Raw genomic sequence first — 27,963 nt, forward strand, 5'->3', positions numbered from 1 at the left:
AAAAAGTTAAAGTTAGGGCAATCTCCAAAGAAGGAATCCTCAGAGGGAGATCAGATTCCTCAAGAGAATCTCTTAGGATCATCAGTCATAGGGTGGATCAGATCTGAACCTGATCCTGAGAATAATCAGAATGAATGATGCCTCTGTTCATTGGCATGCATCAGGGCACAGGCCTAAGCAGGGGGTCTCACCCTGATCAAGGTTGATTTTTAATTTTTTTTTTTTCATTTTTTTTTGAGGCTTGAGGCTTGAGCATCGCCATGCATAGCTTTTTAGACATTTTTTTTGCTTGTTTTTTTTGTTTTTGAATGTTTAAAGGCATCAGTTTTATATAAAAAACTTGGCCTGAAAACACCCTCAGAAGCTGCTCAAGACCCAAGCTCAGACCAATCCGGGTTCAATAGGAGAACATCCAGCGGGTCTGATACTCTGAGAATCTCGCAGCATACAGGACTCCTCGGCTCTCGTAAAGCCTAGCACTAAAAGCTGCAAAGAGCCTCACTAAGTACCCACGAACAGTACCTGGCTTAGGAGCTTTCTCATTAGTTTTTTTTAGTGTCGGTTTTGGTAGTCGAATACTTTTAGGATTTAAATCTTTGATCCAAATCCAAAATAAGCAAAACTATACCGACGCTTAATAGTGCTTTGGTTAAATCTAGCACAAAACTGACAGCAAGGCACGTTATGATCTGGGCCTAGGCAAGGAATACAGTATAAATGAAAATCCTTATGAGGTATTTGCTTCCCACAAGTAATGCAATTATTAACTTTTACTGACATCAGTAAGGAGCAAGAAAAAGTTTCCCCAACAGGGTACTTAGCTTTAGTTTGAAGACTTCGGTTCTGAAACTCGAATGCGAAAATTTCAGGAGTCAGCCAACCGGCACTTGCGAACTGCTTCTGCTATGGGCACCGCACGGCAAGAAAGACTGAATAAAATGTCATTGGCTGCATGTTTTATATCCCTGACGACCTTACGTCATGGAAGAGGAGACAGCAACGGACGCAGGACCCAAGACTTTGTTATTCAGGCTGACTGAGGGCAACCTGCCAGCAGATTACCCAAATATAATGACTGCAACAGTGAAACACGAAAAACATCTGGCAGCTGGTTCAAAGGGGGTTAGTGTCAGAAGTTCTAAAGCATAATTCAGATCCCAAGAAAGAGAAACATGTTTTCTTGGAGGCCTAATGTGGACACCTTTCAGAAACTGTTTGACCTCAAAATGAGAAGAAATGAAGTGACAAACAGAAATGGATGACAAATGAGCTTTAACTCTAGAGAAAACCAGTCCAAAACTGAACAACCCACACAAATGAGAGTAGTATGAATTATCAGAATAAAAAAATCCTGGTTCTTCTTTTTTTACTTGAAATAAAATATCTTCCATTTAGTGGTGTAAGATTTTCTAGTAGCAGGTTTCCTAGCCTCCTGTAAAACCTGGAGCACATCCTCAGAGAAGTGGTGACTGAAATTAATCAAAACTCTATCACCCAATGAGTTAGTTGTAGAGTTTGGAAAGGAGGATGAATAAGAGAGCCCTCATCCTGTGTGAGCAGATCCATCCTGAGTGGCAACTTGTGATTGCCCCTGGCCAGGTGAAAAAGAAGGGGAAACCAATGCTGTCTGGACAAAAAGGGAGTCAACAACAAGATCTGTGGCTTGTTCCACATAATTTTGTGAAGGACTCATGACAACAGAGGTAGGGGAAGAAAGGCATAAAAGAATCTCCCCTTCAAAGAAAAGGACATGGCATCTGTCTTCCAAGACAATGATCTTGGATCTCTGGAACAGAATGGTTTCTGTTGTCAGCAATCGAGGAGTACCTCACTGATGGACAATGTCTGGGAAGCTCTCCTTGTTTAGCATCCATTCATTAGGCTTTGCTATGAATATGCTTAATATGTCTACGTTCCTTTCTAAGGGAATGTAAACTGCCTGAAGAGCCAGACTGGGTTGAATGGAAATCTCCCACGCAATCAAGGCTAGTCTGCAAAGGCATTAAGACCTGTTACCCCTACCCTGTTTATGTATCACATGACTGTGAAGTTGGTCATAAACACCCTGAGGAGGCCTTGAGTGCAAGATGACTCAAAGATTGAAGGGTCAGAATCACAACCATGATCTTCTTTGGTTTTTCTTACCCTTGAATGACCCTGATGTTGTTGGAACAAGCTTCCTATGCCAGATCTGTATCACATGTGAATAGCTCCTGGCTGGGAGAGTCACTACAAAGGGCAGTCCTGGAATGAGGGAAATCTTGTTCTACCCCCATAGAAACTCCTAACTGTTGCAGGGCAAGAGAAGCATCTGGAAGTCTAATGGGTGGCAGTGCTAAAACCAGAAAGACTTGAGTTACTAGTGTAGCTTCATCATGTGAACTCTGGCAAAAGGAATCATTGGAATGGTGGATGCCATGAACCCCCGGGCTCTCAAAAACTCTCCTGTTGAGGTCATCTGAAAAAAACAGAGCCTTCTCCATGAAGTCAAGATCCTTCAAGAGGGAACACTGAGGAAGGAGCTTGAAGAAGCAAGTTGTTCAGACAATGGAATAGCTGAATGCCATAAAGTCTGCAAAAGGCTATGCTAGGTGCCAGACACTTGGTAAATAACCTTGAGGCCACATAAAGACCAAGGGGTAAAGCTGAAAACTGAATATGCTAAAAAAGACACAGATAACCTCAAGAATTTCCTAAAATAAAAAGGATGGATAGTGATATGAAAATAAGCATCCTTCAAATCCAGGGTCACTAGAAAAGCTTGATGAAGGATCATAGAAATAGGGGCTGGAGAGTTAACATCCTGAAACTTGGCACACTGATAAAGATGCTGAGATAAGAAACATCCAAAACTTACAAAGATTCTGTCATACATCTGCAAAGACAATAGCTGTTTTCTTCTCTCATTTCCAACTTGAAGACAAGAAGTCTGCAGTTTGCAGTTGCAAGCAATTAACCACAAGAGGCTTGAATACTGTCTTCTGAGCAAATTGTACAAGATACAATATAATTTTTTGTAGCATTGGTAACTTTAATTTTAGATTAGGTAATGCTTCTGGGTGCAGTCATCAATTTGAAGGAACTGCTTCTATCTGCAGGGGTAGACTACATTTGTTGAAAATGTATATCATTCTCTGTAATTGTACAAAGTTACAAGGAGATGGAAATGCATTTATTTTCTTCTTTGTATTTTTATATTTTCACTGAAGTAATAAAAGTGTTGAAAATATGGCATAAGTTCAAACAGAAATAAGAAGAAGCAACACAAGAGATCAGTATGTTAAACATTAACATGTGCATGTAAGCCAAAAGTTGGAAATATACATTAAACAACAGTCATGTAGAACAGATGGGAGTTACAGCTTTCTATCATAATGGCTAGTCTGTCTATATTATCATGGAATGCAAACAGCCTTAAAGTTATAGCCAAAAAGGAGAGTGTATTAAATTATATTAAGACATGCAGGGTGCAAATAGTAGTGTTGCAGGGAGCACACTGGTATAGAAATGTACATTAATTTTTACAAAGAAAGGACTTCAGAGTGGACATTTAGCACATCAGGGACAAAGGAAAAGTGGGTTGTAAAAAAAGAAGTTATGTACTCACCATAACGTTCCATGCTGGTAGTCCATCTCACCCTTCATTTTTACATATGGGTTCAGAGCCAATCCTTGGCTCCGACTCGGCCGATTTACAAGCTCGAAGATTTCTGGTTGGCTCGTGGCTAAGCAGGTATCCCATAGTGCACCAGTACAAACCCCAGATCTTGTTTGCTGCTTACTAGAAGAAAAAAAACATAACAGACAAACCAATACTAAAGGGTCACCAACCAAAGATAACCAAATTATTATTATCTCCAGATCTTCCAGGATGGGGGCAGGAGGGCGGGTTGGTAAAAATGAAGGGTGAGATGAACTACCAACATGGAACGTTATGGTGAGTACATAACTTCTTTATGTTGTGTAGCCCAATCTCACCTTCATTTTTACATATGGGATAGCGTCCCTAGCACCTTATTCTTGGGTGGCTCACTGGAAAATACTCCTAAGCACCGTGAAGCCAAAGGATGCTTTACCCCTGGAAGCTAAATCCAATTTGTAATGTGCAACAAAAGTGTGAGGGGTAGCCCATGTACCTGCTGCACAAATATTATCAAGTGGGACCCTGGCTTGAAAGGCTGCAGAGGTAGACAGCGACCTGGTAGAATGAGCCTTGATCCTGCAGGGTAAAGGTCTGCCCTCTGAACTGTAGATAAAGGCTATGCAACTTGAAATCCAGTTAGATAGTGTAACTTTAGAAACTGGTAAGCCCAATCTGGAGTCAGAAAAGGAAATGAAAAGTTGATCTGATTTCCTAAATTCCTTGGTCCGCTGTAAATAAAAACGTAGTTGTCTATGAACGTCCAGCTGATGAAAACGGTATTCAGCTGCATTACAGTGATTAGGGAAGAAAACTGGGAGTTCTATGGATTGATTTAAGGTAGCAGGGGAATGAACTTTGGGGACAAAGGAGGGATTAGTATGCAGTGACACCCTGTCTTTGTGAAAGATCAAATAAGGTGGCTTAACAGACAAGGCTTGTAGCTCTGATACCCGTCTAGCTGACGTAATAGCTACCAAAAACAAAAAGTCTTCCAAGACAAAAATTTTAATGAAGATGAATGGGAAGGTTCAAATGGGGGAGAAGTCAGTTTGGACAACACAAAATTTAAATCCCAAGAAGCCACAGGTTCTTGCAGCGGTGGTCTCAATAGAGTGGTTCCTTTCATAAAGGTCTTGCATAGCTTATGAGACATTAAATTGGTTTCCGGAAACCCTAAATGGAAATGAGAAATTGCCACCAATTGGACTCTGATAGTGGCAGCGCCAGATCCTTGCTGGAAAAGCTCGGAGAGAAATTCCAAAATCACAGGAATAGAAGCAGTGTAGGGATTTACATTCATTTTCTGTGCCCAAATAGAAAATCGTTTCCATTTACGGCCATACAGCCTCCTAGTCGAAGGTTTATGGGAGGACATAAGAATATGTGATACTGAGGATGATACATCATGAAGCCTGACTAGGGATGGAACTGGAGCAGCCACGCTGTCAATTTGAGGGTGTGGATTGAGGGATGTAATGAACCTGACATGTGAGTCAACCGATCTGGAGCTGGGTCCAGGATCCAGGGATCGTCCAGGAGAAGAGGCTCGAGGAAGGGGAACCAGACCTGATGAGGCCAGTAAGGAGCAATGAGGACCAACTTGCTTCCCAGCTGACTGGCTTTCTGAATTACTTTGGAAATGAGAGGAAATGGAGGAAAGGCATACAGAAGTCCCATGGGCCAATCGTGAGCCAGAGCATCTCTGGGTGTCTCCCCTGGAGGGGGAATGAGGGAAAAATAGCTTCTGCATTTGGCATTGATTGGACTGGCAAAAAGGTCACAGCAAGGCTGTCCCCATTTTTGGAAAATCTGTTCCATTGCTTCGCGTTTCAGAGACCACTCATGAGGCAGTAGAATTGCCCGGTTGAGCTTGTCGGCTATCACGTTGGTCGTCCCTGGAATGTGTGCTGCAACCAGAAAGCGCTGGGAAGAAATCACCCATTCCCAAACTCGGATGGCCTCTCGACAAAGTGGGTATGATCTGGTACTGCCCTGTTTGCTGATATACCAAACTACCGACATGGTGTCTGATTGTATCGCAATAGTCCCTAGAGGAAGAAGGTCTTGAAGTGCTTGCAACTCCAGTAGCACGGCCCTCATCTCCAGAATATTGATATGTAGGTGAGCCTCGTGTTCTTGCCATGTGCCTTGGACAGTCCAGCCAAGATAATGTCCCCCCACTCGATGTGGGAGGCATCCGTGGTTACAGTGGCAACGGGTTGGGCAGGAACAAAGGGGGTGCCCGTGATCAGCTGGTTGGGAGCTATCCACCAAAGAAGGTCCTTCTTGCATGATTCCGTCAGCAGGATGGGATGACTCAAAGGGGGATATTGGAAGGACCATTGGGAAGACAGAAGCCACTGGAGAATTCTCATGTGCAACCTGGCTAATGGTACTAATAGAATGGTGGAAGCCATAGTCCCAAGGAGCTGAAGAACCCACTTCACTTTGACCTTCTGCAATGGGGGAAAAAAACTGAATTTGAGAGATTAAGTTTTGTGCCCTTTCGGTGGGAAGATGAGCTGTCATGTTCACTGTGTCTACCTCTGCGCCTATAAAAATCAGATTGAAAGGGCAATAATGCAGATTTTTCCCAATTTACAGAGATTCCTAACTGAGCACAAAGTTGAATAGTGGCGTCCCTGTTTTGGAGAAGTAGGTGCCTGGTGGGGGCGCTCAGGATCCAGTCGTCCAAATACGGAAACACCTGAATCCCTGATGTCTCAGGTGAGCTGTCACTACTGCCATGCATTTGGCGAACACCCTGGGGGCTGCGGTGAGTCCAAAGGGCAGAACACGAAACTGATAGTGACTGGCTCCCAGCCGGAAGCGTAGATGGCTCCTGGATGCCTTGTCAATTTTTATATGGTAGTAGGTGTCTTAGAGATCTAGAGAGCACATCCAATAGTCTTTCCCTAACAATGGGAGTATTGACTGCAGTGTTACCATCCGAAACTTGTCCTATTTCACGAATTCATTTAATCAGACCCTCTGGGACTTTTTGAACCATATTTTACTGCCCCTTTGACCTTTAGGGTATGGTCGAGAGGGAACAGTAAAACGTACTCCCACAGAAGAAAGCGTCTTTCCTTCTTGCTCACACCGAGTGAATGTATCCTTCACCTTAGAACCAAACAATGAGGAACCATCAAATGGGGCATTGGTGAAAGTAGACTTGAAGAGTTCCACAAAATTACACAAGCGCATCCAGGAGTGGCACCTCAGGGTAACTCCTGAACCCGCTACTCTACTTGCTCCATCAGAGGCATAGGAGATAAGCCGCATGGAGGAGTTTACTATAGAATTTAAGGTGGACAACTGAGCAGAAATCTTGTCAGGGACTCCCTCAGTACACGCACCTTGTATAGAATCTCCTAACTCCTTGAGGAGATCCCTCTGCAATCTCGTGAAGTGAGTGAGATAGTTCAACGATCGAAGGGTAAATGCCACTGAACTAAAGATACGCTTCCCAAATCTGTCCATCTGTCGAGAATCCTTGCTTGGCGGATGAACAGAGGAAGAAGTCTCTGCCAGCTCCTTCTTTGTAGCCGCTGCCACCACCATGGCATCTATGGGAACACTCTTAGAGAAAAACTCTTTACCAGGAGAGGCAGACAGAAACTTATTAGGTCTCCTGGGGACTGGCTCCATGGCATCAGGAGTATCCCATACCTTTCGACTAACTAGGTCCATCAGTTCATCGAAAGGTGGAGACACCCAAGAGGCAGAAGGTTGAGACCCGAAAGCCTTCAGGTACACCGACTCCTCATCAGAAGCATTTACAGTGGGCCAGTCGCACCTCTACTTAAGGATCTCCAGGATGTCCACAAAGAAGACATCATCAGAGGATGACTTGGGGGACCCTTCCAACTCCTCGAGGTCAGTGTCCGATGTCAAAGTCTCATCCTGGGAGTCAACATGTTTCCTCTTACATAGTCTCTTCTGGGGAGGCTTCTCGAAAGGACATTCCGGGGAGGCCTCGGAAGAGTGGGGGCCACCAGTCGATGGCTCCTGAGGCTGAGGGTCTTTGATATCTCCGGAGAGAGTAGGGGCTGAGACTGAAGTGGGTGCTCTCAGGGGAAGAGTGCTGGTACCACTGGTAGGAGCTGGAGAATGAGACAGCATGCTCCTCATCATCTCAAATGCTAACCTCTCTGGCTCCGAAGACCTCCTCCGCTCCGAAGAGACAAAGGTTGACGTCAGAGCCAGAGCCGTCGGCTCCAAGGTAGATGCAGGGTCTGAGCTCACCCTGGCCGATGCACCGAGAGGAAGGCTTGGAAACAAAGAAGATTGATTCCAACCCTCCCTGTCTGCATTGACAGGAGAGCTTTGGCCCCTGGACACGACGGATGGCATCGAGCGTGTCAGAGTCGAACCCGGCTCCAAAGCAGTGACAAGGGGAGCAGGAACCGATAGCTTGATGGCACCAAGCACTCCGGCTCCGAAGGGCCAACATGGCTCACAGGAGGAATAGCAGACAAGGGCAAAGCTGAACGAGTGGGTCCGAAGCCAACTGGGTCGGAGCCAACAATAATTTTGGTAAAGCAGACGACTTCAAGAGTCTCAACACAACCCCCCCCACACACATCTTCTTCCGAAAGGCTCCTGGAAGACATAGTAGGGGATCTTGACCTAGGGAGCACTGGAGACTTCAGTAATATGGAAACTGGTAGGGAATCGACAGACCAGCTCCGAGTAGCAGATTCAACTGCTGATTCAATCTGTTCAGAATGGATTCTGATGCCATAATGGTGCTCTCCTTCAGCTCAGACGGCTGTGGAGTCGAGGAGGCATATTTTGACTGTTTAGGAGGCAGCTCCGAGACACCAGCCGGTGCCGGAGAAGACCTTTTTGAAGATTTAGATTTGCCAGACTTGGAAGAAGCCAAAGAACTGGATAGAGCTTCCTCAAAGGATGGTTTTAGTAGACCCTTGAGTATAAGCTTGTTCTTTCTCTCCTGTAACACCCTAGGACAGAAAGCATTGCAGAACAAGCACGACTCCTGCAAGTGGAAGACCCCTAAACAGTAGACACAGCTACTGTGGCCATCTGTTAAAGACATCTTTTGGGAGCATTTCATGCACTTCTTAAAACCCGAAGGTTTGTGCTCCTTACTCTCCTTAGACATTCCACACACAAATGACCCAAGAAAGGAAAAAAAAGAAGAAGAAGAAAGGGAGAGGACTAGGTTCTCTAACTAAAATGGGCCTAGCCCTACAGAAGGAAATACCACGAGGACTAGGTCCTCTAACTTAAACGGGCCTAGCCCTATGGACAGAAAGCTAGGTCTTCTAATTTAAACAGACCAGAAAGGAGAAAACTCATGCACACAGACGCTGAATGTCTCTATTTAGTAAAAATTTTATAATAATAACTATCGTACTAGGGAAGGAAACTCCAACCCTAATTAATTAACAAGCGGATCCCCACCTAAAATACAATCACTGAAGAAACTAAGCTGACTGTCAAGGAAACCCAATAATGGTCAGAAATAACAACAGCAGCCCCTGTTAACTACCAGCAAAAAAACGTCCAAACTAACACTCTACCTGAGAGAAAAAACAATGTGCAACGGCACTTACAAGGAACTCTAAACTGGCACACAGGATACCAGATTAACAACAAGTTTAAACTAAGATTGCACCAAAAGGGCAAACAACACAACTGCCTAGAATAATAGCAACCCTAACAACACAATATAAACTCTAATACTATATATGTAAATAAAAAGAATTTGAAACTTGGCCAGAGCGAAGAGAAGCACAACCAAACTCGTCGACGCAGCAAATGAGATCTTGGGTTTGTACTGGTGCACTATGGGATGCCTGCTTAGCCACAAGCCAACCAGCCAACCAGGAGTCTTCGAGCTTGTTAATCGGCCAAGTCGCAGCCGAGGATAGGCTCCGAACCCATATGTAAAAATGAAGGTGAGAATGGACTACAGGACATCTGACTGCTACAGAGACTTCAATATGGTTAGGAAAGGAGCAAGACAATAATGGTAGATTTGTGGTAATCAGGTGTTACTGTTAGGGAAGGATGATTATGCTGATATGTACTTATATTACATCTAAAACTGCTATTATGGAGCTAAAGAGAATTTTGGAAAAATAATAACTTTTCAGCAGAGATTATTATTTATGGATGGAGATCAGAATCTTTTCTACAACAGGAAAGATGTACCAGGAGGATTTAGAAGGAAAATATAACAAAAGTGGATATATTTCCGAAGAAATATATGAAAATGTTTACCATGGAAGATATGAATGCAGTAGCAGAAATCAAGATAGGATTCATTCATTATTCCCCAAGGTACAGTAATTGGGTTGGACTGGACAGAAACTATATGTCACAGGAACATGTGTATTTAACTGAAAGCTATGAGACACATCTAATAAAATTTTAGATTATGCACCTATAAAAACTAAGAGAATTAAGTAAAAATACATACAGGCATTATACCAAGCAAATAGAGAACAGCTATAGTCATTCCTCAGCATAAGGGAGGACCTTCCACAGACTCCGAGACTGAAACGGGTATATTTCCTTATCCCCACTGTAGCGTGCCTCAGTAATGCAGTGTTACTTTTGTTTTTTATGTCCAGTTCGGTGAACCGGTATTCCCAAAAGTGCACTTTCAGTTAAGTGCACTTTTGCGTAAATGGCGTCGTACTTCTGTTTTTCGAAAGAATGAGCTGTTGATAAACAGAAGTAGACCCATATAAATATATATATATATATATATATATATATATATATATATATATATATATATAAATATATATATATATATATATATACATATATATATATACATATATATATATATATATATACATATATATATATATATATACATATATATATATATATATATATATATAAACATATATAAATATATATATATATATATATATATATATATATATATGTATATGTATATATATATATATATATATATATATATATATATATATATTACAGTTTACAACTGTCTGAATCAGGAAGTAAAAATCAAAACAAAGAAAACAAAAAAAAATAACATTTCTCAAAGTGACAAAAAATAAACTGTTTGAGAAAAATACACATTTCAGAAATAAAAGGATGCGTAGGAATGGGAAAACAGAAAACAGAACTGATTGCAAGGACCCAAACTGAGGGAAAAATAATCAACTTAGTCTTAAAGGAAAATACTGCCATTTTAAAATTTACAAAAAAAGTAAGAGAAAGTAGAGGGGGAGTGCAGCTAAATGAATTTAGATTTGATGGAAAATAATTCTGAAAATTAAGGGGCACTGTCCATGACCCATTCCTCTTTGATATAAAGTTCTCAAACACAAAAGCTGATAACAAGGGAATAAAGCTAACCAAGTTTGTGGATGACTGCAAACTGGAGTGATCATCAAATCCCAATCGAACACACACATTTTCTAGCATGGCCTGGAATAAAGAAATGTTTGATATATTTATTGTGGGTTTACCTTCAATACAAAGAAATGCAGCATAGTTTCCCTTGGTAAATGTAGCATCACTATTGATCCTTTGATATATATCTCAGTAAGCAACTAAACCAGATTGAAAGACTTCAATGTTTCGTGACTAAAAGAGCTCAAGTCTCTGAAACTTTAGCTACTCTACCAGACACTGTCTATAGAAAATGAACAAAAGTTTCTGCTATCGATGCTTCTAACTGCATTTGGGTATCCCACTAACCATCCCTGCTACATTTTCATACCACCTGCTTTCCTTTTGTTCCTTTTCAACTTTTAATGTAGTTTTGTTCTCCTGCCATGTGTACTGTTTTCCAGTTCTCCGCCCCCCAAAATTTATCATATTTTACATCATTCTTCACCCTTGCCAAGCTTTAGTTCACCTTTTCTGCCCCTTCTCAAGCATCAGACCTGCTGATATCTTTGTGTCCTTAGTAAAAAAGCAAACATTTCCAACTATACCTTTTGCAATGTCACATACGAATAAAGTAAAAAGACTGACTCCATACTGAATGTGTGCTACCCAGTGATATCAATCTGTCCAGCTGGATTTCATTTAGCATAACACTCTGTGTCCTACAGTCCTGTCAATTTTTTACTTGTGTTCTCAACCTAGCAGCAACAACAAAGCTCTCAGACATTTTCACTAATATTTACAGTGGTACTGTGTTAAATGTCTTACTAAAGTGCATATAGGCAACATATCCATGACTTTTTCTGGTCCTTGATTCTCATTTTTCATGAACATAAACATAAAAAGCTGTCAGAAATGCATCCTGTTGTGACACCTTCCTTTTTCTCAAACACACAGCATTATTCTGTACAATGCCTTCCATTACAATAACACTATGTCTTCAAATAGCTAAGACAATCATTTATTTTGAAACTAGATTAGCATTCTTCATTAATCAGGAAAATCAAAAACTGTCAAATAAAATACAATAAAAAATACTACAAAGTAATCTATTTACATAAGGCAGTCTACTTCAATTCATATAAAATCAGTCATTGAATACTACAAACTGTGGTATCATCTGCCTTTCTCAAGTGTTTTTGAGATGCAAACAGAGTGAAGTATGTTATTCATTACAAGGATTTAAGTAGCATACTGCTGAAAGAAATATTTAAAGGAAAAAGAACCACTAACAAAGATGGTTGTGATGAGGTTGATGTATGTTAAAATGGAAGAAATCTTAGTTCCTTTGATAGGACAGTTGCAACAAACTACAAGCACAGTAATGGACTGCCTGTTTTGAGAATCTGATAGATACTTTTCATGAATTAATCACATGGAAATATTTTCTTTACAGAAACATGCTGTTTTCTAGAAAGTTACATCACTGTTTTAAAATGAGCTAACCCATGAAAGGGGACCCAAAAAAGACTGTTTAACCATATAAATGAAAATATGTTGGTTCTGAGAATGTAAGAACTACAAATGTTCCATCTCTGACATTTGATTCATTAGTGTCATCAGGTATCTGAAATACATTAATGTTTATTTTATCTAACAAATATGGATGTCCCTCTCTTTTTTTTTTGATTTACCAGCTAAAACTGCCTGCCAAGTTCCTGAGGGAAACTTTGGAAGGAACTAGTTACTAGATGGTTTAATTAGTCTTTTGCCCTATACCCACACTGGGTGACCAATTTGCATATCAGGACTGCTACAGACCTTAGAGTTTCCACTGGCTTCTCCTGCCCAGGTATAGTCCACCATCTTTCAGGTCCCACCAAGTAAGCTCACATTACACCTCCCCGATGGGGTGGTGGTGCACCCCTGCATGGTTTCCACAGTATGTATCCATGCATCGAGGGCAGGGATTAGGATTTTATCCAAGTATAAGTTGGAAATGCTAATATACAAGGAGATCCTGAAAAATATTCAAGGTCATACACTAACAATCCCTCTTTTACCACTCAGATCTATTTAGTGCTCCACTAAGTCATATTCTTCCATTCATGAACGCCTAGCAGAGCACTACCACCTGGACACACTTTCGACACAAATATGGAAAAAGGACCACATGGTACACTCCTTCAGAAGCAAAGACAGAAGCAAACCTACTACTGTGCCTGGTTGATGCATGTTTGAGGTCAACATAACACAGATCTCTTGTGAGTTACTAAGTAGATGAGTATACATTAGAATATTTGCAGATGATAGAGGAATACAGGCAGACACAACCTCATACCTGTACTAGTTGCAAACAAACAGAACCCTCAATATCCTTCAGCAGCATTATCTATCATACCACAACACAACAAATACAAAGTCTGGACGTTTACACAGATCTACGATTTTAAGAACTGTGCTACAACATTTCCAGAGTGTACAGTATTGAAAATAGAATAATGTTTGTGTCTTTAATGAAACCACAAAAGGAATACATATAAAACTGGCGGTGACATACGTTCTTGAGGTTTAACAAAAATTGCCCCATTATATCTTACATATACAAACAGCTGTGTGTGTGTGTGTGTGTGTGTGTGTGTGTGTGTGTGTGTGTGTGTGTGTGTGTGTGTGTGTGTGTGTGTGTGTGTGCGTGTGTAGGTAGCTGCAGTGCTGTAGGCTTTCTTCAGAAATTAAAGTTTCCTGTCAGCAACATGCCAAAATATGTACCAGCAGAAAAAGACAACTCCAAAAGATTACTACCTTTTGACTTACACTTATAAACATACCTACTTGGCCTGTCGCCACCAAGTTATGAAACTTTGGGTGCTGGTTTATAGTCAGACACAAGATGTCATCTGTATGTTCCTGGTAGAAACTCTGACAACCTAAAATCAAAAAGAACAGGTTGTGAAATGATCAATAAACTCTGAATAATTATCTAGAAATGTACTGTACTTAGTCATATTTATTAATTTCAGCTCCAAAATCAAAAGGTGTGCATACAGCACTGTGACAATTGTAACACAATGACAAATATTTAAACAATATATATATATTTGGGTCTACTTCAAAACATTGAAAGCCCACAATATTGAAGACCAAATTGTTGAGATGAAAGCATCAAAACCTTACTTCAGCAAATGACCGGATCGTCAAATCCATTACCAAGGTAAGTAACCACGCATACCACAAATAACGAAAATTAAACTGTACCACCTCCACACACCCCCTAACTAAATATACCAACTCCAATATCGCACTACAGCTGGGAAAAGGACAAAGTCCACTTTGTTGGCGGCCAACAGGTTAGTTACTGTAGGAATGGATTTGATGATCCGGTCATTTGCTAAAGTGAGGTCTTGATGCTTTCATCTCAATGATTTGGTCTTCAATATTGTGGGCTTTCAATGTTTTCAGGAAGACCTATATATATATATATATATATATATATATATATATATATATATATATATATATATATATATATATATAATATGGTAAATTTGAGATAAAAACCTTGAAACAAAAGAATCAAAATTTTTGAATAAAAAATATGGTTGTTTTTTTTTCTTAATTCAAAAGCAATTCATTAGGTATTCTTTAAATTAAATTACTTATGAATAAAAAAGGAATGTGCCCCGCATTCAGAGCAACTCAGAAATAGTAACTGATAACACATGACAACCACAACACTTATCCAGGGTAACATTTACCAGCCAACTGTCTCAGTGGCCAAATAATGTCCAGTAAAATTTCTCAATCTTCCCCCAAAATAATTTTGCAGTTTTGAACTTCCCAATATTTCCTACCAGGACACCTCCTGAGCCTACTTACTCACATCATACCTAACATGCCGCCCATTAAAACTATACCTCAAGTAAGTAAGCCCTATTAGGTACATGTAACACTTCTGTGTTTCACCACTCTTTCTATTTTGTAGGGTACAAGTGTAACTCCTGTGCCCGTTTTCTTCAACTGGCTTCTACTTTTCATGATCCTGCATCCATCTTGGTGATGTCCTGAGATTGTTTGTGCTATTTCTGCACTGCAACTTAAGTGTGTTTGCAAGTTGCAGCACTACCATTTTTTTGGCAAATGCACTGTCTGATGACTGACTGTCCTGGCTGGAAGAGTGCCATGCAGTACCAACTTTATTTTAGGTATGTTCAAACAAAACACAAACTAAACTAAAATGTAAGATAACTACTATAATGTAAATTAGAATAAAATAAGTCAAATTAAAACATAAACAGGATTAAAACCAACACTGTAAGCAGAGTTACAAGTATGCTCATGGGCTAACATAGAACTAGTGACAGGTATCAAAATAAGGGGGAATATTAGCAGGATAAAATAATATCATCCTACACCATTAAATGCCAATTTGACTAGATAAGTTTTGAATCAACTGTAGATGTTAGCCAAAGTAGGACACTCTCAAAGCCACTGAATCAGTAAATTCCACAGATTTGGATCTGGAAAAGTAAAGAAACAAATGCTGGCTATTGCTAAATGCACAAGGGGAAACACCAGTGGCCTCTGACAGGCTGACTGGAAGGCCCAAAACAGATAATATGGTACAATAAGGAAGTCATTGAACATTTTTAGGAATTTCCTCACATAAGCAGGTGATGCTAGGTGAGAAGAAACATAGAATTTGCTCTTATAAGAAGAAATTCAAATAACTTTGTCAACCCAGAGGCAGTGTGGGTCAGCTGACTCCTGAAGCCACAGCCAACAGACAGACTCCTCCACCAATTCTGCCTTGACTACAGCACTTTACTACAGAGACCCTGGTGGAATAGCAGACACTAAATATGAGCTGAGATTGTCATTAAATCAGATCTCTGAAACAACAAAAAGGTCAACATCTTGCAGCAGGTAAAAGATAATCATAGGTTGCCTGTGGCTTAATCTAGCATTGGAATAAAATTCCCTAAAATGAGTCATTAGAGGGTGGATTCCAATCACCTGCCACTTTTGGAAAAGTGGGACCCTGGGTATCACAGGAAAGAAAGAACTATGGTCTTTCTTCCCAAGGAAGCAAGGGCAGGCCCAATGCCACAACAGGGTAGAACACTTAAGAGTGCCCATATTTTCAATTCTCTGTCAAGGATCACAGTGTCAGCACAAAATACTCAAGCACCTACAAAGCCCAAAAGCAGCTAATGTCAGATGGGAAAAATAAAAGGTCCTAAAGAGTAAGTTTACCATATTGTACAGCAGGAGCACTGACAGTACAAGTCATACCTAAAAGGTAAATACAAGGAAACCAACAAGAGAAGCATTGTAAAACAAATGTAATGCTGACATAAATCGGGTAAAGGAAAAGACAATCATTTGGATTTAGAAAGTACAGTTGTGTGAAATCTTACCATAACAGTAGATGTCCTTGTCTTCACTGTTGCAGTATCTAAAACAGAAGGGATCTCCTGCCCAGGGCAGCCCAACGCTTGGCCACTATATAAAAACCTAATGATCTTGTATGTGCCATAACACATTTATGCTCCCTGTGCAGAATGTACAGCATAAAAGGGATGTATGGATGCAACTACCCAAAAGTGAATTTTCCCAGAAAAGAATAGTCTCCATAGGACAAAGGAGTCCATGCACATCCAGAAGGAAAAATGCAGAAGAAAAAGGGGAAACCATTAGCAAGAAGGGAATAAAAAAAAACAATACAATAGGGGGTTTGAGGGGGGAGCAAATATTACAACATTAAAGAGAAGGACATCTACTGTTATGGTAAGATTCTACCCAACTGTACTATGTCCTTCTATATCACTGTTGCAGTAACCAAAACGGAAGGGAGAGTAGAAAACTCAAAAAAAAGAATTGGAGGTAGAAGGCTAAGACAGTCCTCAACAAACCTACATAAAATCATTTCATCAAAATCTGCTCTGGCCCTAGAAACGACACCCAACTTTTAATGTTTAGTGAAGGTATGCACTGAAGACCAAGTAGCAGCTTCAAGGATGGAATTGGTGTCCAATCCCTTGAAGAGAGCACCAGAAGAGGCAACAGCCCTAGTGGAATGAGGTCTAACAGAAGTAGACAGAGATAGGCCATGAAAATAATAACAAAAGGAAATAGCCTTAGATGCCCAGGAGAAGGTTTGCTTAGAAACAGCCAAACACAATGTCCTAGAATGAATAGAAACAAAACGCTGATCACACTTATGAATGGCCTTAGTTTTATCCAAATAGTACCTGGGCTGTCTGTGCAAATCCAAGGTATGCAGGACTCTCTTATTAGCAGATTGAGGAAAAGGTAAAAAGAAAGGAGTTATACCACTTGAATCAAGGACAACTCATTTACTACCTTGGACATAAAGGAAGGATTAGCATGAAGAGACAGCCTATCCCTGTGAAAAAAAAAAACAAAAAAGGAGGAATGGCCATAAGGGTGTGGAGCTCAGAAACCCTCTGAGCAGAAGTAACAGACAGCAACAAAACAATGTTCCAGGTACAAGTCATTCACCACAAAACGCTGTTTGTTAAAGGCAAGACCTCCCAGTTGCAATAATACTTGAATAATCCACTCTTTATAAAACTTATTCTTTATTTCATAAAATAACACCAGACAGTAAGCGCTTTCACCTTTCGGCTTCCTCAGACTATACAAGAACCACATTTCAATTCCATTTTAAATGTTCCTCCAAAGACTACAATTGGTGGAAAGCTTAATTGGTTTTTAAAGTGCTCACTTCAAAATATTTCATTGCATGCATATAACTTCAATTCTCTATACACAATTCATCTAAAATCTGCATACATTTCAATACATTCACCTATCGGAACCTACATAGGATATATAACTAAACTAAAGGTGCCTCCTAAAAATAATCTATCAGGGTCTATATATTCTCCTACCTCTTAGGAAGGGTTTAATTTGAACCTTATCGTTCAACCCTGGTGGTTCATCTGCCCTGCACCTCACTATCCATCAAATTAAATATTGAAATGTTTTATAGATTTTTAGTTTAAACATCTACATGTTTACATGTTTTTAGATTTTCTCATTATTTTCATGTTTTATATAAGTTTTAGAAATGTTAGTGAATGTATTTCACTGTATTAATTATACTGCATGCAGATTTTAGATGAATTGTGTATAGAGAATTGAAGTTATATGCATGCAATGAAATATTTTGAAGTGAGCACTTTAAAAACCAATTAAGCTTTCCACCAATTGTAGTCTTTGGAGGAACATTTAAAATGGAATTGAAATGTGGTTCTTGTATAGTCTGAGGAAGCCGAAGGTGGCAGCTTACTGTCTGGTGTTATTTTATGAAATAAAGAATAAGTTTGGATGAGCTGAATAGCGACTTGGCGTTTCTTATAAAGAGTGGATTATTCAAGTATTATTGCAACTGGGAGGTCTTGCCTTTAACAAACAGCGTTTTGTGGTGAATGACTTTTACATATAACTTTTTATTCACGCTGTTTGTAAACTCCGTTTTCGTGCTGTGCTGTGTTGTGCTGCTTTAATGTTCCAGGTACAATATTGCAACAAAGCGGAATCTGCAGATTCAAAAGGAGCCTTAATTTTTCCAACACAAAATTAAGGTACCAAGGAGGAGGAATAGGTTTTCTTAGAGGCCTAATATGCGTGACACCTTTACAAAATTGTTTGACCTCAAAATGAGAAATCAAAGGAGGATTCAAGGGCAGACAAGCAGAAATGGCTGACAAATGAGCTTTCACAGAAGACTAGGCCAGGCCAGACTGGAGCAACTCACACAAATAAGAGAGGACCAGAGGGACCTCCACTGAAAAAAAGGTCCTGGTAGTGAGCATGGCACGAGACAGAAAATCTTTTCCATATGGTCATATAAGATTTTCTGTTTGAGGGTTTCCTTGCTTGCTTGCTGTAAAATCCTGAGCATGTCCTCAGAAAAGAGGTGCCCAAAAGGGATCAAAACCTTATCACCCACAATGGCAGTTGAACAGTCTCCAAAGCAGACAACCAAAAAACCTGCACCTCCTGTCACAAACCAGACAACACATAAAACACAAAATCAATGTGGCGCACAATCACAGCCCTTAAGGCGAAATAACATACCTAACACACTAGTAATAGTCAGGCACGCTGATGTCCCACACACTAGGCTGGACAAGAAGGTTACTGTTAGCTGCCTGTCGGGAGCCAGAATCCACCACATAACACAAGCACTCAGGTCACTCCAGAACAAGTACAAATATGACTCTGTCATTGTTCATGTTGGTGTGAATGACCTGAGGTGTACCTCCCTGGACTACAAGAAAAGAGACATGGAAGAACTCTCTGATCATTTAGCCCAGGTGGGTATGACCCTGAATCTGAGTAGCATCATGCCCTCATCAAGAATAATACCTCAGTATAAAAAAAAATATATCAATTTCAACAATTGGCTAAGCTTCTGGTGTCATTCAAAGGGGATCCAGTGTCTGTCAGCCTGGGATGACATGCACAACAAGCTGTGTTGCTTCGCAAGAGATGGCTAGCACCTGTCACCCCTAGGCTTTCGAATACTGGCCAAGGCTCTTGCTGCCCCCATAGTGCCTTTTTTAGACAAGGCTCAAAAGTCAAACCCACCTCCATAAACAGCACAAATAAAAAAATAAGGGTTATGCTACTCAACGCCAGGAGTTTAAATCTCAAAATGCATGCACTCGAAACACTTCTCAGTATGGAGAACGTTGACATCTATGCAGTAGCCGAAACCTGGTTCAAGGCTCCAGAGAACACTCCAGTACTACCAGGCTACAACTCATACCACACATTTCGGCCACAGAACACAGACCGAAACACAAAAGTAGGGGGTGTATCCATATTCATCAAGGATACCTACACCTCCAGGTTAGTGGCGCAGCATGATACCTCTGAGATCATCCATGTGCAACTAACACCGGGCAAATTTGCAATGCAAATTGTGGCCTGCTACAGATCACCCTCCATGACCCAGGACCACCAATCTGCCTTTCTGGAGACACTGGAAAACATGAAGGTCCTACCGAACACCCATATATTGGGCGATTTCAATTACCCTACCATTAACTGGGAAAACTACTTGAGTACAAACTCCCAGGCTTCCTGGAATTTATCAACTCAAATGCCCTGGATCAGCTGGTAAACTCCCCTACTAGAGGTGAAAACATATTGGACCTGGTCATCACCAACATGGGCAACAGGTGTTTCGCACCGGAGGTCAACCTGTCACTGGTTAGATCAGACCATAAACTAATCACTCTGGATGTCCACACCCCACCCCCAACCAAGGAAACCACAGTGAAACACTTTTCTAAAGCAAACTTCACCTTACTTAAGACAGAGGTGGCAAGTTTCACAGCCTCCATGCAAAAGGATAACTAACGCTGCCCAAGATGCAGAATCCTTTACAAATGCTTTCTATGAGCACCTACAAGGATGCATGGATTGTGTCATCCCTAGCAAAACCAAAACTCACTCCCCTAAGAGAAGGAAACCAGTCTGGTGGACCCCTGCCATAAACAGGTTATACAATAAAAGGAAAAAACTAGTTCAGAAAAAAAGCAAATCCCAAGAAGGAAAGACATCTCTGATCAGTATCAGTAAGAATCTAAGGTCCCTCATAAAATCATCCAAGGCTAACTTGGAAAGAAAAATAGCCAAGGATTCAAAAGATAACCACAAAGCCTTCTTTAGCTATGTCAAGAATCTAAGTGGCAACTCACAGATATGCTCTGAGCTAGTGCAAAATAGCACAAAATATACTGAACCTACTGATATTGCCAATATCCTGGCAGATACATTCAGTGCAAACTTCACCCCTCTCTCACCTCCAAAAGGGCCCACAACAATACCGGAAAAGTGTAGTGTCCCGGAAATCACAGATGCACAGGTGAAAACAGCCCTTTCAAAAGCCAAAAACACAGCGTCAATGGGGCCAGATGGTGTCCCAGGATGCGTCTTGCACGAACTACAGAACAAACTAACCCCCCCACCTAAACACGCTGTTCAACCTCAGCCTCTCCACAGGCTACGTGCCCATAGAATGGCACACAGCAACAGTTATTCTGCACCAATAAGGAGGGGCCACAAATGACCCTGGTAACTATTGCCCCATAAGCCTGACTAGCCTGGTCTGCAAGGCTATGGAGCACATCATCATGAAACTCATTAACAAAGACATTGGAAACCTCCAAACACTTGACCCGACCCAGTTCGGCTTTGTTAAGGGCAGATCATGCCTACTAAACTTGATTGACTTCTTTGAGACAGTCAACAAGGCCATAGACGAGGGAAAGGTGGTTCACACAGCCTACCTTGACCTTGCCAAGGCATTAGACACCCTTCCTCACTCAGGTATTATAGAAAAACTCACCAGCCTGAACATAAACCCTTATGTCACAAAATGAGTTGCCAACTGGCTTACAGACAGAACTCACGCGGTAAGAATAGCTGGCTCCAGGTCCGACTCTAAACCAGTCACAAGTGGCGTCCCGCAAGGCTCGGCCCTGGGACCCCTATTGTTCGGCATATACTCCTCAGAAGTACAGGCAAACACAGGAGGACTATGGCTAACCAAGTTCGCCGATGACTGCAAACTGGGAGCCATAACTGACTCTCCGTCTGACATGGACATCCTCCAAAAAGGCCTTACTGAGACGGACACCTGGTGTCAAAGTCATGGCCTCAAGCTAAATGCCAAAAAATGCATAGTCATCCCATTTGGGAAAAACAAAACACCCACGAATTACCACATAGGTGGCAGTCCCCTTAATACAGAAGAGGTAATAAGAGATCTGGGGACCCAGGTAGATAGTAATATCTCCTTTGACAATCATATTGCCAAAGTAGTTAGGAAATCCTTCTATGTGGCTCATCTAATTACTAAAGGGTTCACATCTAGAAATAAAGAGGTTATAGTGCCCCTCTACTCGTCACTCATCAGACCCATCATAGAGTACAATGCCCCATTTGGGATGTACCTCACAAGACACTTTCAACAGCTGGAAAGAGCACAAAAGTATCTCACCAAGAGGATTACTGGCCTCAAACATATGTCCTATGCAGACCGACTGAAAACACTCCATCTGTACTCAGTGGCATATCGCTTACTCAGAGGTGATCTCTGCCTGACTTACAAAGTCATGTCCAACTCAGAATTTATGGACATGCTCCACCTAAAGAAATCCAAGTCACTACAAGCCACGCGCTCTACTTAGCTAAACCTCACCACAACAATAAATAGAACATACTGGAGGGATAGATTCCTGTCACATAGACTCCCCATGCTTTGGAACAAAATTCCTAACTACATTAGGCAGAGCCCCTCACTAACACTTTTCAAGAGAAACATTGACGAGTGGATGGGTAACAGAAAATACACCCCTGAGATCACTTCATTGGCTTTGCTTGACAGAGGCTCAGTTAATTAATCAATGGGGTGGCGAAAGTCGACACACTCTGGCTAGGCTTATAAATGCCCTTGGGCAGATAGCCTAGTACCTACCTATGAACCTATCAAGAGTGGACAAGTGAGGATGAATGAGATACCCCCTGTCCTGTGTGAGGAGAATCAATCGGTGAAGTAAATTGTGGTGACTGCCTCTAGCCCGATGCATTAAGGGGGGGGAACCAGTGCTGTCTTGGCCAAAAGGAAGTCACTAGCAAGATCTTTGGGGAGTCCAGCTGAATCTTCTGCAGAACTCTTGAATGTAGATGAAGAGGAGGGTAAGCATAAAGAAACATCCCCTTCCAAGGAAAAGAAAGGCTGTCCATTTTCTAAGTCAAATGTATGGTACTCTGGAACTGAAAAGAAGAAAAGTACAGTTCTGTACACTTACCATAAATGTAGATGTTCGAGTGTATTCACTGTTGCAGTCATCACATTTGGGTTATCCCTGCCAGGGTAGCCCTCGCCAGCCTGAATACCAGAGGCTTAGTATTTCTGCATCAGTTGCTGTCGCTTCAGGACTGACATCAGGTCGTCAGTAGTATAAAGTAAGCAGCCGATGCCAGTACATCAGTTTTTCTTGCCCTAACCTGTCAGGAGCCCCCAAGTAGGAACCAGGTTCTGGTGGAAGAACCCCACCAGTAGAAAGGAAATATCAATATATCCCTTGATTCCCAAAGCTGAGAAAATGGGTGGAGGTATTCAAGGACTGTATGGGCTGGCTAGGATGCCCTGCAAGACTGCAGAGGCATACCCTGCCCTGGATTTGGAGAAGAGCAGCAGGTGGTAATGTTTGGTAAAAGTGTGAACAGATGTCCAGGTGGCAGCCTCCAGGATGTCCCTGGTGGGGATTCATCTGAGGAAAACTGCAGTGGTGAAGTCTGCCCTGGTGGAGTGAGTTCTGACCCCCTTTGGGGGAGGCCTTCCATTTTGTTTGTAGCAGAAATTAATGCAGTGTACTATTCATGTGGAAATGGTTAGTTTGGAGATGGCTTTGCCTTCTGCTCCATTAGCAAAGCTAACCAGCAATTGATCAGACTTTCTAAAGGATTTAGTCATGTCTAGATAGAATTTGAGCTGGCTGTGCACATCTACAGAGTGCAGGACCCCCCCCCCTTATTCTGGGAATTAGGAAAAAAGGTGTGCAAATCAATGGATTGGTTGAGAGCCACACTGGACACTACCATGGGCATGAAGGATGAGTTAGTCCTGAGGGATACCCTGTCAGCATGGAAGATGATGAAGGGCTCCACAGCCATGAGTTCTTGCAGCTCAGAAACTCTTCTGGCTGAAGTGATGGCCAGAAGGAAAGTTGTCTTCCAGGAGAGAAATTTTAGTTCTGCAGAAGAAGCTGGTTTGAAGGGGGGCAGGGTGAGCTTCTCCAACACAATGTTAAGGTCCCAAGCTGGGGTCGGTGCTCTTCTGGGTGGTTTCAAGTTGTTAGCCCCTCTTAAGAACTATCTGATCATAGGGTGTGAGAAAAGGGGCTGCTCAGTGAAAAAATGAGCAGAGATAGCACAGGCATGAATTGTAATAGAGGAAAAAGAGAGGCCACTGTGTAGTAGGTCAGCTAAGTAATCCAGGACGAGAGGGAGGGACGGCTGTGCCATCTTGTCTCCCTTAGCCTGAATCCAGGTGTAGAACCTTTTCCATTTGTCAGCATAAGACTTTCTAGTGCTAGGGCATCTGGCCTCACGTATAACATCTAGAACCTGTTTACTGAGGTTGGCAGATTGATCAGGGGTTAGGGAATAAGCCAAGCTGCCAAACTTGAGTGTCTGCAACTGGGGATACATGAATTCCCCTTCCCCCTGGGTCAAGAGGTTTGGAATCTGAGGAAGATGCCATGGTGGCAGAGAGGACAGGCTGCGCAGTAAGGGGTACCAGTACCGGTGAGGCCAGTGTGGAGCTATAAGAATTGTCTGTGGTTTTTCCTCCTTTATCATGAGCAGTACCCTGGGGATGAGAGGTAGTGGAGGAAAGGCATAGACCGACAGACTGACCCAGGGGAAGGACAGGGTGTCCACATTCCAAGACATGCAGTGATGCTCCCTGGTGCAGAATTTGCTGAGCTGATGGTTGGTGTGGGAGGCAAAGAGGTTGACCTTCGGGGGGGGCCCCATTTCTGAGTTATTAGGGTGAAGGTTTTTCTGTTGAGCTGGCACTCGTATGGGTCCAGAAGATTTCTGCTTATTTGGTCTGCCAGAAAGTAGAGAGAACTTGGTAGGAATTGTGCTAGCAGGTGGAGTTGCATGGCAGAGGCTGTGTGCCAAAGGGTCATGGCCAGCCTGAATACAGGGTAGGAGTATGTCCCTCCCTACTTGTTAATATACCACATCACAGTGGTGTTGTCTGTTTTGATCATGAGAGCCCCTAGGAGGAGAGAAGGGGCTTGAAAGGTATCAAGGCATGCTGGACAGCCATCATCTCTTTTTGGCTGATGTGCAGATGGATTTGCTGTGTGCTCCATTGGCCCTGTATGCACCTGCCATCCAGGTGTGCACCCCAGGCATAGTCTGATGCATCTGTGGTGAGGGTCTGGGTGGCCGGGGTGGTGAGAAAGGTATTTGTTTATTGTGGGAGCATGCTGTTGCCCACCAAAGAAAATCTTTTTTGAGGCAAGGAATTATAGGTATAAGGGTCTCTAGGTCTTGAGAGTGTTGACACCAAAGGCTTTTTAGGTACCAGTAAAGTTTTCTCATATGCAGTCTGGCATGTGGAATGAGTAGTATGCAAGATGCCATGAACTCCTGAGCTTGCAGGATTTTCCTAGCAGATAGCTGGGGTCTGGTAGCCAGTTGAGAGGAGGAGGCTGTCAGGAAAATTTGCTTTTCTGGAATGCCATCTGGGATGTTGTGTCCAGTCTTGATCCTAGGAATATAATTCTTTGGGTGGGTACCTGTTTGGATTTCTTTTTGTTGAAAGTGTACCCTAGGGAGGTTGGTAGGGACTTTACAAAGGCCAGGTGCTTGAGTAGCTTTTCCTGGCTGTCTGCCTGAATTAGGTAGTCATCTAAGTATGGGGTAAATCTGGATATTCCTTTGTCTGCAAAAGGCAATGGCCGGAGCCAGACATTTTGTGAAAACTCTGGGAGCAGTAGATAAGTCAAAGGGATCCTGCCCTGAAATGGAGATATTTCCTGCATGATTCCCTGATAGGAATGTGGAGGTAGGACTCTTTTAGATCCAATTGTCTAGCCAAGCATCCTTGGAGAGCATGGGTAACAGCTGCTGGAGGGTGAGCATTTTGAAATTTGGGATCACCAGGAAGGTGTTTTGAATGGATAGATCGAGGATGGGGTGCCAGGTGCCCTCTTTTCTGGGTACCAGAAAAAGTATGGAGTAGAAACCTTGGCCTTTCTGTTCTGCAGGAACATGCTCTACTGCCCTCATAGAGGGTAGGGAAAGGACTTGCTTTTGTGCCTCTGCCCACTGGTTTGGAGGTAGATCTGGGAACCCTTTTGGGGTTGGAAGGGTGTGGAAGAAAATTGGTATCCCTGGGATACTATGTTGAGAACCCAGTGGTTGTTGGTAATGGTGGCCCAGGTGCTTGCATGAAAGGAGTTTTCCTCCTAGGGGTAAGTGAAGGTGGGCAAAGGGAGGGGGTTGAGGTGAGTCACTGTGAGTTCTTACCATAAGGGGGTTGCTTAGAACTCCCTGGTTTTGAAGTGGAGCTAGTCCACTGCTTAGATCTCTGCATTCCCTGTGGCTACTGTCTGGGTGGTCTGGTTCCCCAGGGTCTGGGCTGAACCGGCTTAGAGGTAGCAGGAAAGGACCAGTGCTAGTTGGGACAGTGTCTGCTGAACCTGGGTGGCTTGACCTGTAAAAAATCCTTAACTGTCTGCATAGATTTTGCTTTTTCTTCCATCTTTTTTAAGACCTCTTCTGCCTTGGTGCCAAATAAGTTATCTTTGTGCAAGGGGACATCCAACAATTTAGATTTTACATGGTCTAGCAAGGGCTGTTCCTTAAGACATGCATGCCTTCTAATGACAGATTTGGTGACTGATGCCCTGCAAGAAGCTTCTAGGGTGTCAAACCTACAGTGCAAGGGGTGTTTAGTTACTTGACTTGCAGAATGCATTAACTCTTGTAACTCTTCAGATGCTGCACAAGCAGGAAAGGAAGTCATTTTTTGTTTGAGCAGTTCCAGGGTATGTTGCTGAAAATTTAGCATATGGAACTGACACTTTAGTGCTCTTATACAAGAGTAGCTGAGGTGTATACTTTTTCCCCATCTGTCTAGTGCTTGGGAATCCCTATCTGAGTGGGTGGGATTCTTAAATGCTTTAATACTTCTTTAATTCCTTTAGGCCATTGAGAAATAACCTCAGGGTCAGCAGTGGGATTTTTAAAAATAAATTTGTGTGAGTCAGGGACTCTGAAGTACCTGTATGGTTTTCTGGGTGCAGGAGTGAGGGAGTCAGGAGTCAGGTTGGATTCCAGGAAAACATCCTCCAAAACATCCAGGACTAGTGGGATGGCTAAGGGTCTGCGCTGTGGAAGATCTAAGAATTCCCTGAGTCTCTTTTTAAACTGAGGGTAGTCCTGACTCTCCCATTGGAAATGCTCACTTAAGGTATGAAGGGTTTCCCCAAAGGAAATAATCCTCTGGGGAGAGGCTGAAGGGATGGAATCCAGTGCATCAGAATCCTCCTAAGTGGATAGGGGTTGCAAGTCTTCATATTCAGATGCATGAGAGACATCAGACTCTTGTTCAGACAAAACTACAGGGGACAGATCTCTTTTTTCTTTTGGAGGAGGTAGCTTGGCTTCCCCTGATCAGCATGATAAGGTCTTCTGTCATTTTAAGCATTTGAGACTGAGGCAAGAAAGCAGGTGCCTGAGATTGGGTAGTCGGTTTCTTGGGTGTGGTTCGTACCCTAGGCCTAAGAAATTCAGTCATTTTTGAAAGAACAGTAGTCATGAAAGATGTCGGTTTGTGTCGAGAATCGGTAGTGCGAAGGACTTCTTCAGAAGCCGGTGCCTGCTCAGCGGCTCTGGACCCATCCAAGGTAGAGACGACCACAGGATCCTTAGTCGAAGAAGAGTTTTGTGGCAAACAGGACTCTGAAAGGGTCTTGGTAGTGGCCTGCGAATCCACAGATGCAGGCATCAGGGCCTGTGAAAGAGCCTCACTGAGGACTGGAGAACTGACGACTAGCTTAACAGGAGCATCGTCTGTAGGTTTGGACCTGTGCAGTCTGTCTCTGTCTTTATCTTTATGTTTTTTCGGAAGATCTGCTGTCAGATGGCTTACTGAAGCCATATCAGAGTACAAGGACTGTAAGCGAAAATATCTAGCTACTCTAAGGGCCTGACAATGGATAGTTTGGCCTTTGAACAAAGCACAGAAGCAACAGTGGGGGACGTCGTGGTCTGGGCCTAAACATGTGGTGCAGTAAGAATGAAAGTCTTGGTGTGATATTTGCTTTCCACAGGCGAGACAATTGTTAACTTTTTCTGACATCGATTAGTGCAAGAAAAAAGGATCCCCAAAGGGGTACTTAGCTTTA

General features: G+C 42.2%; 1 protein-coding gene across 1 annotated transcript in view; it reads right to left on the bottom strand.

The window, feature by feature from the left end:
• The window catches only part of LOC122803780 (echinoderm microtubule-associated protein-like 5), a 3,919,718-nt gene that overhangs the window by 882,365 nt on the left and 3,009,390 nt on the right, over positions 1–27,963 (bottom strand). Inside the window, exon 32 of the mRNA XM_044073467.1 lies at positions 13,816–13,914. Coding sequence (XP_043929402.1) covers positions 13,816–13,914 — 99 coding nt within the window. The remainder of the gene's footprint in view (positions 1–13,815; positions 13,915–27,963) is intronic.

The sequence above is a fragment of the Protopterus annectens genome, chromosome 6.part0, assembly GCF_019279795.1.
Source record: "Protopterus annectens isolate FY-2018-M chromosome 6.part0, PAN1.0, whole genome shotgun sequence".
Classification (NCBI taxonomy): domain Eukaryota; kingdom Metazoa; phylum Chordata; order Ceratodontiformes; family Protopteridae; genus Protopterus; species Protopterus annectens.